Source organism: Euprymna scolopes, chromosome 26, assembly GCF_053919585.1.
Source record: "Euprymna scolopes isolate OS-2025 chromosome 26, ASM5391958v1, whole genome shotgun sequence".
In the NCBI taxonomy this organism is placed as follows: domain Eukaryota; kingdom Metazoa; phylum Mollusca; class Cephalopoda; order Sepiida; family Sepiolidae; genus Euprymna; species Euprymna scolopes.
Window position 1 is genome coordinate 49,261,311 of NC_136507.1, and position 13,861 is coordinate 49,275,171.

Genomic DNA, 13,861 nt, shown 5'->3' on the forward strand with positions numbered 1-13,861 from the left:
GGTATGAAACGGTCAATACCTACAATTAACCATTCCATCAGGTCTAATACTATAGAGGACACATCCTTTTTAAACATGGAATGCAGAGGTAGATCAGATATAAATGTACGGAAGCTATCCCAGTCAGCCTTAGTGTATCGATATACTGTACGATGGAGAGGTACGTCTGGGGACATATTACATTTCATTTTTATCTGAATTGATACAACAGAGTGGTCGGAAGATCCAAGAGGCGACAGAACAGAAACTGAACATAGTTCAGGGCAAGTTGTGAGAAAAAGGTCTAGTAAGCTCGCATACTGGCCGTCATTGTCGGGCACACGGGTGGGTTCCTGAACAATCTGAGTGAGGTCATAGGCAATGGAGAAATCATGACAGAACCTTCCCTCATCATCGGTCTTGTTCTGTAGGAGGGTTTTAGTTCTTGCCTTGTTTCGTTCTCTTTTTTGTTAATTCTTTCTTGTATTGGTAATTCTTGGATTCTGGATGTCCTAGGGGTTTGTGCGAATTCTATTTCTGTTTGATTTGGTGTTTTTATTAAGTGGTTTTTCTTTTCTTTGGTTTATTTCAGAGTATGTGTTCGTTTTTATGGTACCTGTAATTATTGGTTTTATTTCAGTTATGAATTTTTGCCAGTCGTTTGGTCCAAGTTTTCTTAATTGTTCAACGAGTATATCGTATTTATCTTTTTTTTCTGTAATTTCCTTTTTGGTAATTTGTGCATAACTTTTCTCAGTCATATATCTTTTACGTTTGTATAACCGATTTTTATTTCTGTTGGGGCCTTTGGTGTGTTAAACGTTACGATATAGATGTTGGTTAAAATTGAGTTCCCATTTTTTTTAATGGATATTCTTTTTATGTCTGTTAGTCCTTGGGATTTTAGTTCGATTTTTATTTATTTTTTTTGTGGTGTAAATGAAGAAAAAAGAAACAAGAACGACTGACCGCGTTTTTGTGTGGCTTACCTCGTGTTCATAATGAAGAAGAAAGAAACAAAAATGGCTGCCCTGTTTCTTTATATGCCTACAGGGTGACCACGAGGTATGCAAATGAGATGCTCCTGATTGGAGATAAAAGAGGAGTGATTTGGGGAAGGAAGGTATTCTGAAGTTAGATTGCGAGCAGAGAAGTTGTATTTGTAGAAGAGAAAAGTCGGATTCGGGGAGAGAAAAGCTAAAGTTGCAGAAGTTTGTTTTGGAGTGGAGAGAAGACGCGTCAAGTGGTAACCAGAAAGTGAAAGTTCGGACAGCAGTGTCACGCAACCGACAAGCTATTTCGGCACATCAAGCAAATTAACATGGCTGAGTGGAGACTGAGCACTCAGATGTTGAGACCCTTTACTGGGGAGGAATTCTGAAACCGTGGACAGGGGAAGAAAAAGGAGTGTTGCCACTACTGGCGGTTGTTCAGCCTACCAAAAACAAGATTAGGCCCGTGCTGGATTTTAGAGAATTGAACAGACACGTAGCCTGCCACACTGGAACGGGGATCGACATATGTGAGGAGGTTATGAGGAAATGGAGAAGAATGGGGCGGGCCACTAAGATTGTCGATCTGAAATCGGCATATCTGCAGATCCATGTAGATGAAAAACTCTGGCAGTACCAACTGGTCCGGTACAAGGGGCGGGTGTATTGTCTGATGAGGTTAGGCTTTGGGCTGAGTTCAGCCCCCAAAATTATGACTGCCATGCTGAAGACAGTGCTGAGCAAAGACTGTACAGTGGAGGAGGCCACTAGTTCGTACATTGACGACATCCTGGTGGAGGAGGCAGAGGTGACAGCAGAGAAAGTAAGAAGCCATGTCAAGAAGTATGGGTTAACTGCAAAACCGGCGGAGGCCCTAGATGGAGGAGCAGTGCTGGGGTTGAAACTAAGGCGAGATGGAAAAGAAAGCCTTGTCTTCGAACGAGGGAATGCAATACCCGAAGTTGGATCTGAGCTGACGAGGTGAGAACTCTTCTCAGTCTGCGGGAGGCTGGTCGGGCACTATCCTATCGCTGGCTGGCTCAGGATAGCATGCAGCTTTATGAAACGACAAACAGGCACTGATGGCTGGGAGAGCCGTGTGACGAAGGCGGTCATGAACATGCTGCAAAAAGTCATTGCAGGAGTGAGGAATGAGGACCCAGTGAAAGGGAAATGGTATGTCAGCGGCGAAGACGCGGGTGTGGTTTGGTGCGATGCCAGTAACCTGGCGTTGGGCGTCGTACTAGAGATAGGAGGTGTAACTGTGGAGGATGCGGCGTGGCTAAGAAAAAAACAACGACTTCTCCCATATCAACGTAGCAGAACTAGATGCCGCTATAAAAGGAATCAATCTGGCCCTGAAATGGGGATTGAAAATAATTGAAGTCAAAACCGATTCGGCAACGGTAGCGTCGTGGATTCGGTCGGCAGTAACTGGCGATAAGAGAGTTAAGACCAGGGGTGCTGCGGAAATGCTGATCAAGCGCAGACTCGGAGCGCTCACCGACCTGATAGCGGAATTCCAGTTGAGAGTATCTGTTGTGTTGGTCCCATCAGAAAAAAACAAGGCGGATTCGATGACACGCGTGAAGAAGGCCTGGCTGCAGGAGGGAAAGGAGGTCTCCTCGGTATGCTGTGCAGGGGAAGAAGTCAAAGAGTCACACGAAATGCACCACTTTGGTCGAGAACGAACGTTATTCCTAGCCAGAGAGGTTTACCTGGAGACCACCGAGGAGGAGGTTAGGGAGGTGGTGGTGAACTGTCGAGAGTGCCAATCAATTGACCCTGGACCGTCCAGACACGAAGCAGGAGAACTACACGTTGCGGAGGACTGGAAGCAATTAGTCATTGATGTGACACACTATCGCCACAAATTGTATCTGTCGATGGTCGACTGTGGACCGGGAAGGTTTGCCATCTGGAGAGAGATCAGGGCAGAAGCTGCATGGGCGATCGGAGGGGTCATCGAGGAGATATTTTTGGAGAGAGGGCCGGTTGAGGAACTCTTGATGGACAATGGCCCCGCTTTCCGATCAAAAGCCTTTAAAGGGGTGTACGATAAGTGGGGAGTAAGGCAATTTTTCAGAACAGCGTATCGGCCGAGTGGCAACGGAATAGTGGAGAGGAATCATCGCACCATTAAAGCCGCTGCGGAAAAAAGCAACGTATCACCCATAGAGGCGGTGTTTTGGTATAACATCTCGCCGAAGACCAAACAAGATGAGACAACTGTGCCTCATAGGGCCGTTTTCACATATAAGTGGCGGCATCTGTGCAACAAAACAGCAGGAATTGAGAGTGAAGAAGCCACTATCAAAGTAGGTGAAGAGGTGTGGGTGAAACCCCCCAATGCACAGTGTACCACTCGTCGGAAAAGAGGGGTCGTAACAGGATTGCAGTCGAAGAACAACGTGATGGTGAATGGCGTTCCCCGGCATATCTTAGACCTGCGTCGTGTGACATTGCCGGTATGCAGTGAGGGCAGTGAAGAAGAGGAAATCGAGGGCCACCGAGAAGCAAATGATGCTGCTCGACCTGACTTAGGCCCGCGTTGTAGTGAACCTGAAAACGTTAACCCCCGAGAAGTTGTCCCCCAGAGGCCTCGACGTGAGAGGAGGCGGCCTGCTTGGATGGAGGATTACGAAGTATCCTATTGATCTCGAAGATCAGGGGGGCGTGTGGTGTAAATGAAGAAAAAAAGAAACAAGAACGATTGACCGCGTTTTTGTGTGGCTTACCTCGTGTTCATAATGAAGAAGAAAGAAACAAAAATGGCTGCCCTGTTTCTTTATATACCTACAGGGTGACCACGAGGTATGCAAATGAGATGCTCCTGATTGGAGATAAAAGAGGAGTGATTTGGGGAAGGAAGGTATTCTGAAGTTAGATTGCGAGCAGAGAAGTTGTATTTGTAGAAGAGAAAAGTCGGATTCGGGGAGAGAAAAGCTAAAGTTGCAGAAGTTCGTTTTGGAGTGGAGAGAAGACGCGTCAAGTGGTAACCAGAAAGTGAAAGTTCGGACAGCAGTGTCAGTTGAACAGTATGATAGTTCTTTGCTTCTTATAATGCCTTTTGATGAATTCATTTTACCGTGGGGATATGATTTGATCTTTTTATAATGGAATTTTTCCATTTTTAAAATGATATTGGCATCTTTTTTTTTATTCACTTCTACTAGAATTGTTCCATTTCTTAAATTCTTAACCGGTTTGGGTGATATTCTTGCAGCAATTTCTTTCTGTATCAAGAATGGGGACAGTCTTGTCAGGGGGTTGTCATCTTCAGCTTCCAGGGTGATAAATCTTGGAAAGTTTTGTTTTTGTAAATCTTCTTCCTCTGAGATGGAAATATTCAATATTTCCGTGTGATTTCTTTTGGGAGGCTTTTTTTTTTTTTCCATTTCTATTTTTGGTTATTTTTCATTTCTGCTGCTCCTCACCCGCCTCGGAGCCCTATGTGTGAAATGTTTGGGAGGAAAACCCATTCGCCCCAAACACAACAGGGATACAGCAGAAGTATACTCTTCTTACTGTTGGATTCCAGCACCTGTGTTTCCTTCGTCCCCTCCAAGTGCCTTATTTTTGGAAGGGATGTTGGTTTTCCAGCCATGTTTCGTCCATACTCAGCAAGTTGATTGACCCTTCAGCCACCGCTTACTAAATCAGTTTATTGCCTAATGTGGGGAGTGCGAGCGTGTTTTCTTGTTGTGTTTGTCTGATTTAGGGCTAGGCGTGACCAGCCGATTGATCGGAGCGAACCTCTCAGACTGCCCGTCTAGCCGAGGTAAGGGCCAAAGTGGTGTGTTGGGAAGGGGAGGAAACCATTTCTATCCTCCGCAACCCTCAACCACCAGGATTCCGTTCCAAGGTGTCACGGGACGCCACCCACAGCAAACTGGTGGCCCCATTGAGGGACTTTTACTCTCTGCAGGGGGGGGGGGTAGCTCGTGTATTCTAAAACCCCACCGACAGGGCAAAGGGAGGAAGTGGAGGAAAAAAAAGGGGGGGGGCTGTTGTTTTGGTTTTTGGTTTTGTAGAACATAATTAAGTTTTACAAAAGAGAATAGAAAAACAAAAAGGAACATCAATGTAGGTGCATTTCATCTCAGGAAGCCAATAGACAGCCTGATCTGGTAGCACCAGGGATCTTGAACAGAAGTGTGCGTTCTATCCCAACTATCATCAATGGACCTGAGGTCATCTTGTCAGCATAAGACAAGGCCAGACTATTTGCCAAGAACTTTGCAGCTAATTCTACCTTATGCGACAATGACCATCAACTCCCTGTATTTCCTCCTATAACAGACAACATGCTATGCGACATACAAATATCTGTGCATGATGTCGCCAAGCTAATCAAGAACCTTGATTCCAGTAAAGCAACTGGCCCTGATGGGATTCCAGTTATAGTGCTGAAAAAGCTCCAACCAGAACTTGCCCTCATACTTACAAAATTGTTTAAGCATTGCCTTAAGGAGAGGTGCTTTCCAACATCCTGGAAAACCTCATCAGTATGCCCTGTATTTAAGAATTCAGGTGAAAAGTCATCTCCCTCTCAGTACAGACCAATAAGTCTCCTGTGCGTCATGAGTAAGTTGCTGGAATCCATATTAAATAAAGAAGTAGTCAACCACCTCAACCAAAACAACCTTCTTAGTGACACGCAATATGGTTTCCGCTCTGCAATATCTACAGCAGATGTGCTAACGGTTATATCACACAGGATTAGCGAATCTCTTGACAAAGGTTTCCTTTCCAGGGCAATTGCTCTTGACATATCTAAGGCATTCGATAAGGTATGGCATAAGGGCCTACTTCACAAGATTTCCAGTTACGATATTACTGGAAATGTTTTCTCAATCATTAAATCATTTCTCTCCGATAGGTTCATAAGAGTAGTGGTTGATGGGCAGAAATCAGAGGCCCACAGTATTAATGCTGGAGTCCCTCAGGGGTCCATCCTGGGTCCAACTCTCTTCCTGATGTACATCAATGATCTCCCAAAACACATACTTAAATCATTCGTTGACATCTATGCTGATGATACGACCATCTATGGCAACACATCAAAGGCCGTAAATGACAAAATTCTCTCTAATTCTCTCTCCTCTGATCTTGAGCACGTGGTACAATGGGGGAAGAGGTGGCTGGTCACTTTTAATGCATCCAAAAACCAAGCTTCTATCTTTACATCATCAACGCTCTGATCCCCATCTGGCATCAATTGAAATGGATGGCTCTCGTCTTGGAGAGGCTCCATGTTTTCACAAGCTTCTGGGTTTGACCTTTACTCCGGATCTGAAATGAAACACGTACATCAAATCTGTTGCCAGGGAGGCTGGGAAAATGGTGTGATCCTTCTACCGCTCCAGAAGATATCTCACTACTGCTGCAATTCTCTATCTTTATAAAAGCTAAGTACATCCAAGGATGGAGTACTACTGCCACATCTGGGAAGGAGCTGCTAAAAACAGCCTATCCTGCCTTGACAAAGTACAAAATAGACTTCGTGGTTTAGTGGGGGATGCCCTTTTCTCTTCCCTGCAACCTCTCTCCCACAGAAGAGATGTTGCAAGCCTGTCTTTGTTTTATCGCTATTTCCATGGCAGGTGCTCGTCTGAGCTCCAATCCCTCGTCCCCCCTCGCCAATCTTTCACGAGAAACACCCGTCTGGCTGAAACTACTGTCAATAATTTTCCCCACTCTTTATCTGTGCCTAAATCCAAACGTAGATTCCATGAGCAAAGCTTCTTTCTTAGAAATGCACGCCAGTGGAACTCTCTGCCACTTGCTTGTTTCCCACCTGGTGACACCCCCCCATGTAAAAAAAAATATATATATATAGATTGTTGATTAGCAATGCCAATTTTGTTTCAAATGAGTATATAATTACCTCCACAACAAAATAAATGATCATCTCTGTTTTATGAATGGATTACTAATTACAAATTACCTGTGAGAGATGCTGAGTGGTCAACTCCAGCAGCCACCATTTTATGTTTGGTATTTGGAGGAAATCCATCCACTTGAATAGGAGTCGTTTGACTGTCAATGTCTTTCACACCGAGTTGGCCATCCCCATTGGAACCAAACGTATACAACTGACCAGATTCTACATTGAAAATTTTTTTAAAATTACAAAATAGAATTTTTATATTAAAAATAATCTGATTATTTTGTTCATTTTTTCATTTTTACTTGCAACACTTTTTTTTGTTTTTCAAATTTTAGTTTATATATACAATGATTCAATAAATAAGATGAATTTTGCAATAAAACAATTTTTATTTTACATGAGATAAAAATATTTTGCTTTATCTTTCAACTGATACGACTGTATTGCTTGGGAAAATAGAGAAAACCAAGAAACTCATGTTCTCACCCTCTGAACTTCATATAACTATTTTTATTCAATGTTTTTTTACTTTATCCACAATATAAAAATATCCATAAATATTATATTAAAATGAAAACGATTGAATTAGAAAACAATACAAAAGAATGGTTAATTAATGAGAGCTCCTTTTATTAAGCAATGTGCAAATTAGTTAACTACCTAACTTCAATTGAACATATGATCAGTTTATTAAAAAAAATGTTCATCTATTTGAAGTATTCCTTCAATTTGAAATCAGCGTTTAATTTTGCTTTTAGAGCAAGAAATGGTCTGACTTTATAAATATACAGATATAATTGTCACACTTTAAAAGACATTTTATCTAACAGAAAGCAAATTTTTGCATTCCTTCAGGATGGAAAATTTTGGACAGAATTTTTAATCATTGATCACAGTGCTCATTCTTCTATTCAACAAAAATGATCACAATAACTGAATTCATTATTTCAAGTGTGCTCGCCATTGCAGGCCTGTTATGGATGAATTCTTAGAAAATGATCTCCAATCTTTAATAGAAAAGGCACATAAATGGATAGTAAGATTTAATGCACCCAACACAAAGTTTTCTTCTTTCATGGCCAATAGCACCCTACCTAACAGTTTATCATTCAAACTTTTCAAACTAACATTCACAGACAACATAAATTGGAACAAATAAATAGAAAACATTGCCATGGATGCTGCAAGAAAAGTGGGCTTCCTCTACCATGCTAGCAGACTTCTCATATCTACGTCTCCTATATCTCTACAAAACCACTATTTGCTCACGTATGGAGTATTGTTGTCACACCCAGGCTGGTATATCAATCACTAGTCTCTCTCTCTCTCTCTGACTTGTATTCATCTTGAATACTATTTAAAACCTTTGTAAACATTTTTCTGGCTAAAGTATGTATTCGTCTGTAAGAAATATGTTGCAGGAATATTATTGTTGGCAAAAAATAAGTTTGTTTTACTTCGTTCAATAAACTTCCTTTTTTTTTGCATGATAATAAAAAAAAAATGCAAATATTTGGGAGCTTCAATTTTCAATTTAGTCGAGCATGAATCGCAGGTCATTATAGTTATATTTTGAGTGCTTGTATAGATATGTGATATTTATGCTGATGCATTTAATGTATATTTATATATTGAAGACCTTAGCTTCCAAATAATCGCCTGTTTTTTATAACGATTTGTAACAAAAAAAATTACGGAATTTTATTAAAAGCAATATGTTGCAGAAATAAAATAGTTGGTAAAAAATAAGTTTGTTTTATTTCGTTCAATAAACTTCCATATTTTTTACATATAAATGTTGTCAAATCACATGGAGAAGATAAAATAATTTACAAATAAATTTCCGTATATTTTTTATTTATTTTTTTTTTGTTTGTTAGGTTTTTTTCTGGAGAAATCTTAATGTAAAAAACACAAATATTTGGGAGCTAAATTCCTCAATATATAAATATATACGAAATGTTTCGGTTTGTAAACTAGATCGCAAGGGATGTTCAATTTATTTGTTGTTTTGACGAAGATGTCATAATATTAATGATGCCATATTTTAAAATTAGTAAGCGTTGGTTTATAAAGCGAAGAATTGGAGTGGGAGGACTAAATATTTAGAGAGAAAAATAGGGACTCCTTCCTTTAAGGATGTTGTGATTGTGATGGTGTTGCTTGTAGGTTGCAATGTAGCATTTTATTATCACAACTGAATGTATCTAAAATGATGTTCGAAAGCTACATAGATAGTGGCTATTAGCCTAGATGTATTGAATTTATATGTGGCATCTGCTGTTGAAAACCTACAATACTTTGGTCCAGAGGGGAATTTCTGCAGTCATTTTATTATATATGGAGATTACATGCTAAGGCAATTTCATGTCATACATTTTCGCCCTTTACTCTCTTTTTAAAAGATGTGATCGCCTGATCGCCAAAGATACAATACCAAAAAATATAATTTTTAAGATGTTATCTGATGTTGCTGTTGTGTCAAACAAGAAACTCAAACTAAAATGCACTCTTGGCATTGGAGTTAGAATCAAAGTGTAATATGTTCTGTCCAAAAATGATACAATAATGTCACAGAGGTTTGCACTGGCCATCCATAAAATGGAAATGTCACAAACTTCTACAAGTGTTTTGAAGATATACTCCCATAACTAGATATATTATGAAACTACATTAACCAGAGTACTAAGATAATATTTTTCAGTTTAAACAAGGTGATAAATGCATTCATAGAATGGAAATATTCTTAAACATGACAGTAATCTACAACAGATGGAGGATATAACTGTGGAATTTTCATGGGTCCCACTAGTTATTATTACAATTATCTTCCAATAAATATTACTTAGTTAATAATTAAAGAATGAAATGTTCAATACTCCCTCCCTCAACCTAATGAAAAACTGTACAAGAATAATAAAATGACCTCACCTGTTGCGACAATACTGTGACTCCGCCCACACGCAACTAAACTTACTTTTTCATTTTTTAAGTCTGCAAAAAAGTAAATACAACATAAACAAGTCATGATTTTACAAATTCGACTTCCAGACTTTTGGAATAAACAGCAAATTTTCAGATTTAAATTAAATTTAGATGTGAAAAATCTGAATTATTGGATTTTTCTATAAAAATAATAACTGTTATATAATCAGCTCCTATGTTAGCAGACTAGCAGGTTTAGCTAATACATTTATATAGATCTTAGAATGGATACCATTTTTAGTTGAGAAACATCGAATTCAAAACCTGTTAAACACAGCCGCAGATGGTGGCGGTGTGACAGGAAAGGATCATGGGGTCACACTATAGTTAGGTTAAATGAGTGCTTTGTACTGATCTGACACATGACATAATTTGTAGCAGGATTGTGACCGCACAGAACCAGGTGCCTGAGGGGGCGAGAATTAGCAAGAGTTATGACAAGATCACATTTCTGAGTGAGATTTGAAAAATAGTTTTAGAGTTATTAATTTATTTATTGCAGACAATTATTCTCATCTTTCTTAGTTGTTGTTTCACAATGTTTCTGCCAACTATTACTCTGGCCTTCGTCAGGTGGTAACCGTGATGGGATAGGAACTTCGAATCTCCTAACTGCATTCTCAACAATTACTGCCATCTGTAGTTGTTGTCGTCTCACCACGTTTTTGGCCAAGTAAGCCTCTAACCGGCTTTGGGTAGGATTGAAACCACTATCTTCAGACAATTCTCACCTGGAACCATAGAGATTCAACATCTCTATCCACTCTGCCACAGGCCCCGAAAATGTCATGAAACAACAACTAAAAAAGATGAGGATAATAGTCCGCAATAAATAAATAAATACTTATCTCAATAATGAAGTCCAATTTAAAAAATAATATATATACCATTTGGTACAGACCCGACCACAGAAGATCAGATAATAAAATAAATGTGGATTTCTAAGACCAAAAAATCCAACCTTGATCACCCTTCGGGGCCCGTGGCGCAGTTGATAGAGACGTTGAATCTCTACGGTTCCAGGTGAGAATTGTCTGAAGATAGTGGTTTTAATCCTACCCAAAATCGGCCAGATGCTTATTTAACCAAAAACGTGGTGAGATGACAACAACTACAGATGGTAGTAATTGCTGAGAATGCAGTTAGGAGATTTGGAGTTCCTCTTTTTAGAGTTGTTCTTGGAAAAGCAATAAGAACACAAGTCAGTTTTGTTTTTGGGAGCAAAAATGGAACATGTATTTTAAGATGTAACCAGTGAATTCAAGACCCTCTCTCCCATTAGATGAAGGGCTAACAAAGAAGTTGGTGATATGTCTCCAAACCGCTGTGTGAGATTGAATAAACTCAACTGCATCAAAAGTCTCAGCTTTTTATTATGCATGTGATGAATGTTCTTTTTACAGAGATAGACGGCCTTTTGCAGAGAGAAGCATCAAACAAAAGTATGTTGCACACACATACATTTTTTACAGTTGTTCAAATGAATAAAGAGCATGGGTTCAAAAAGTGTAGAACCCCAACTTATGGTTAGAAAATAATGCTACATAAACACAAATAAAATTTAGTTTCCCTATAAGCATTTATGACTAGCAATAATACAAGTTTTCTACCATCCTAATAGTAACTTGAAATTAATAAACTCTCATTTTTTTCCATAACCTAACCAAATGACAAAAATTGTTGGTTCTAGTCCAGAAAATTATTTTTAAGTAATTAATGGGAATTCGTAGACATTAAAATATAAATCTAGTAAGCATGACATATTGTTGAGTTATCTCCCTTTGTTTCTTTAAATATTTTTCAAAATGGTGAACATGACAGTCACTTTTCAGATACTAATAAAATTTGATTTTCTTATTTAAAAATAAAACTACTTGATCAATTCACATGATTTTTGGAATATGATATTTTTGTTTTGTCACAGGTATGTACATTATACACATTTTTCTTTATTTTTGTTTTTTAATACAGAGGGGATTCTGAACAAAAACCAAATGGTTTCACAAAATATTTCTTTAAATTTCACTGTATAAATAAAAGATTCATTTTGAATGCCAATAAATTGATTGACAAATCCACAGGTTGTGATAATCATCTTGCAATAGCTGTTGAGTAGACCAGCAAAATTGGGTTTAAAAAAATCAAGACGAGAATACTTATCAGATGAAATCAGGATAATTTTGTCTACTTACCTTTAATACAGCTGGGTTTATCTCTTGGTAAGGTATCTCCAAGACCCAATTGACCCCATTCATTCAAACCAAAAGTAAAAATCCGTCCACTTTCTGAGGAAAAAAAAACTGATTTTATTTATAATATTTAACAAAAGATAAGATTTATAAGAATTTAAAATAAAAAAAAATATTTTGAAACAAATCAACATTGGTGTGAGAACATAAAAGAAATGTATATCCAATGCTATAGGATCATTTAGGAATCTGAGAATTCTAGATGACAAAGCAAAACATCCATCAAGAAAACATAGGCAGCAATGATTACCCATTACTAGTTACATTTAACATTTGTCTTATTAGCCAGAGGTGAGAAGAATACTCAGTTGCATTTTCTGCCAACATGACATGTATATAATATATAAAGACAGTTAAAATTTCCCAAATAGAACTTTTTTCACCACATTTATGGGTGAAACATTAAAGCCAATATATAATGCTATCAAACCTTATGTCTAGAATATTTATTCCAATTTTGATCAAAATTTATCACATGATTTCGATTCTAGAAAATGTTTGTTTAAAATTTAAAGGTTAAGAGATTTTAAGAAATTGAAATTCAAATGTTGCTTGATTGGTGTCTAATGATTTTGGATTAAATTTGATACAAATTTAAAATATTTGAATGTTCAAATGAGAGGTTGCACCCATATTATCATTATAATAATTATATTATCATATAAGAATGATGGAAATCTATTCTGCAGATCCATATACCAGCCTCCCACACCTATTCAGCATTTTATAATTACTTTTCAGGTATATTATTTTTTATATTTAACATTCACTTGCATGATAAATATACTCACATATACACTCAACCAGCTTTATAGAATAATTTAAGATAACAAAGGGATAAAAACTTTATAATGAAATTTTATTATGCTATCAGTTCAAAAGGGGATAGGGAAACATTTTTTAGGCTATAGCATTTCGAAGCCAAATGTTTCTCATCAGAAGAGGGGAGTAAAGTAACATATTATATAGAGAAGAATTTTTTTGAAAATAATATTTCCATAAGAAAAGAGGATCAAAGGAAAAACAGGAAACTGTACTGAAACTAAAGCTGCTTCCAGGACCACCAGGAATCACTGTAAAAGAGTAATAAAGAATGCGAAAGAGTTGTATGCTCAGTCTGTTAAGTCCAAAGTAGCTAAGCAGCAGCTTGGTTCCTACCAGTTTTGGCAAATAGTAAACAGGATCCTGAACAGAAACGTGTGCGCTATTCCAACCATCATCAATGGACCTGAGGTAATTTCATCAGCATCAGAAAAAGCCAAACTCTCTGCCAAAAACTTTGCAACTAATTCTACCCTATGCGACCAAGACCGTCAACCCCCTGTATTTCCTCCTGTATCAGAAAACATACTATGCAACATACAAATATTTGTGCATGATGTTCCCAAGCTAATCAAAAACCTTGATTCCAGTAAAGCAACTGGCCCTTCCAATTATAATGCTGATAAAGCTTCAACCAGAACATCAAAGGCCATAAATGACCAAGTTCTCTCTGATTCAGTATCCCAAACCAAAATTTTATTTTCATTATATCTAAAAAACATTAATGTGGTCATATAGATTTTTGTAAACCATAAACAAAAGTACCAAATTTATTTTGGTAGCTCAGTTAACCATCAAGTTATGATCGTTCAAAGTTTGTCGGAAAGTTGAAAATTTGCTATCATGGTCCAGAAGCCAAATTTCATAGTATATAACTAAAAATGTAAGCTACTACCAAGTGAAAAATCCTTATAAATGTAATGTCATCTTGTGATAAATGA

The 13,861-nt window shown here is 38.0% G+C and overlaps 1 protein-coding gene across 1 annotated transcript in view; it reads right to left on the reverse strand.

The window, feature by feature from the left end:
- The window catches only part of LOC145248013 (X-linked retinitis pigmentosa GTPase regulator-like), a 105,409-nt gene that overhangs the window by 70,495 nt on the left and 21,053 nt on the right, over positions 1-13,861 (reverse strand). Inside the window, exons 3-5 of the mRNA XM_080109706.1 lie at positions 12,042-12,134; positions 9,796-9,858; positions 6,922-7,080 (exon numbers count right to left, since the gene is read on the reverse strand). Of these exons, the coding sequence (XP_079965832.1) occupies positions 6,922-7,080; positions 9,796-9,858; positions 12,042-12,134 (315 nt within the window). The remainder of the gene's footprint in view (positions 1-6,921; positions 7,081-9,795; positions 9,859-12,041; positions 12,135-13,861) is intronic.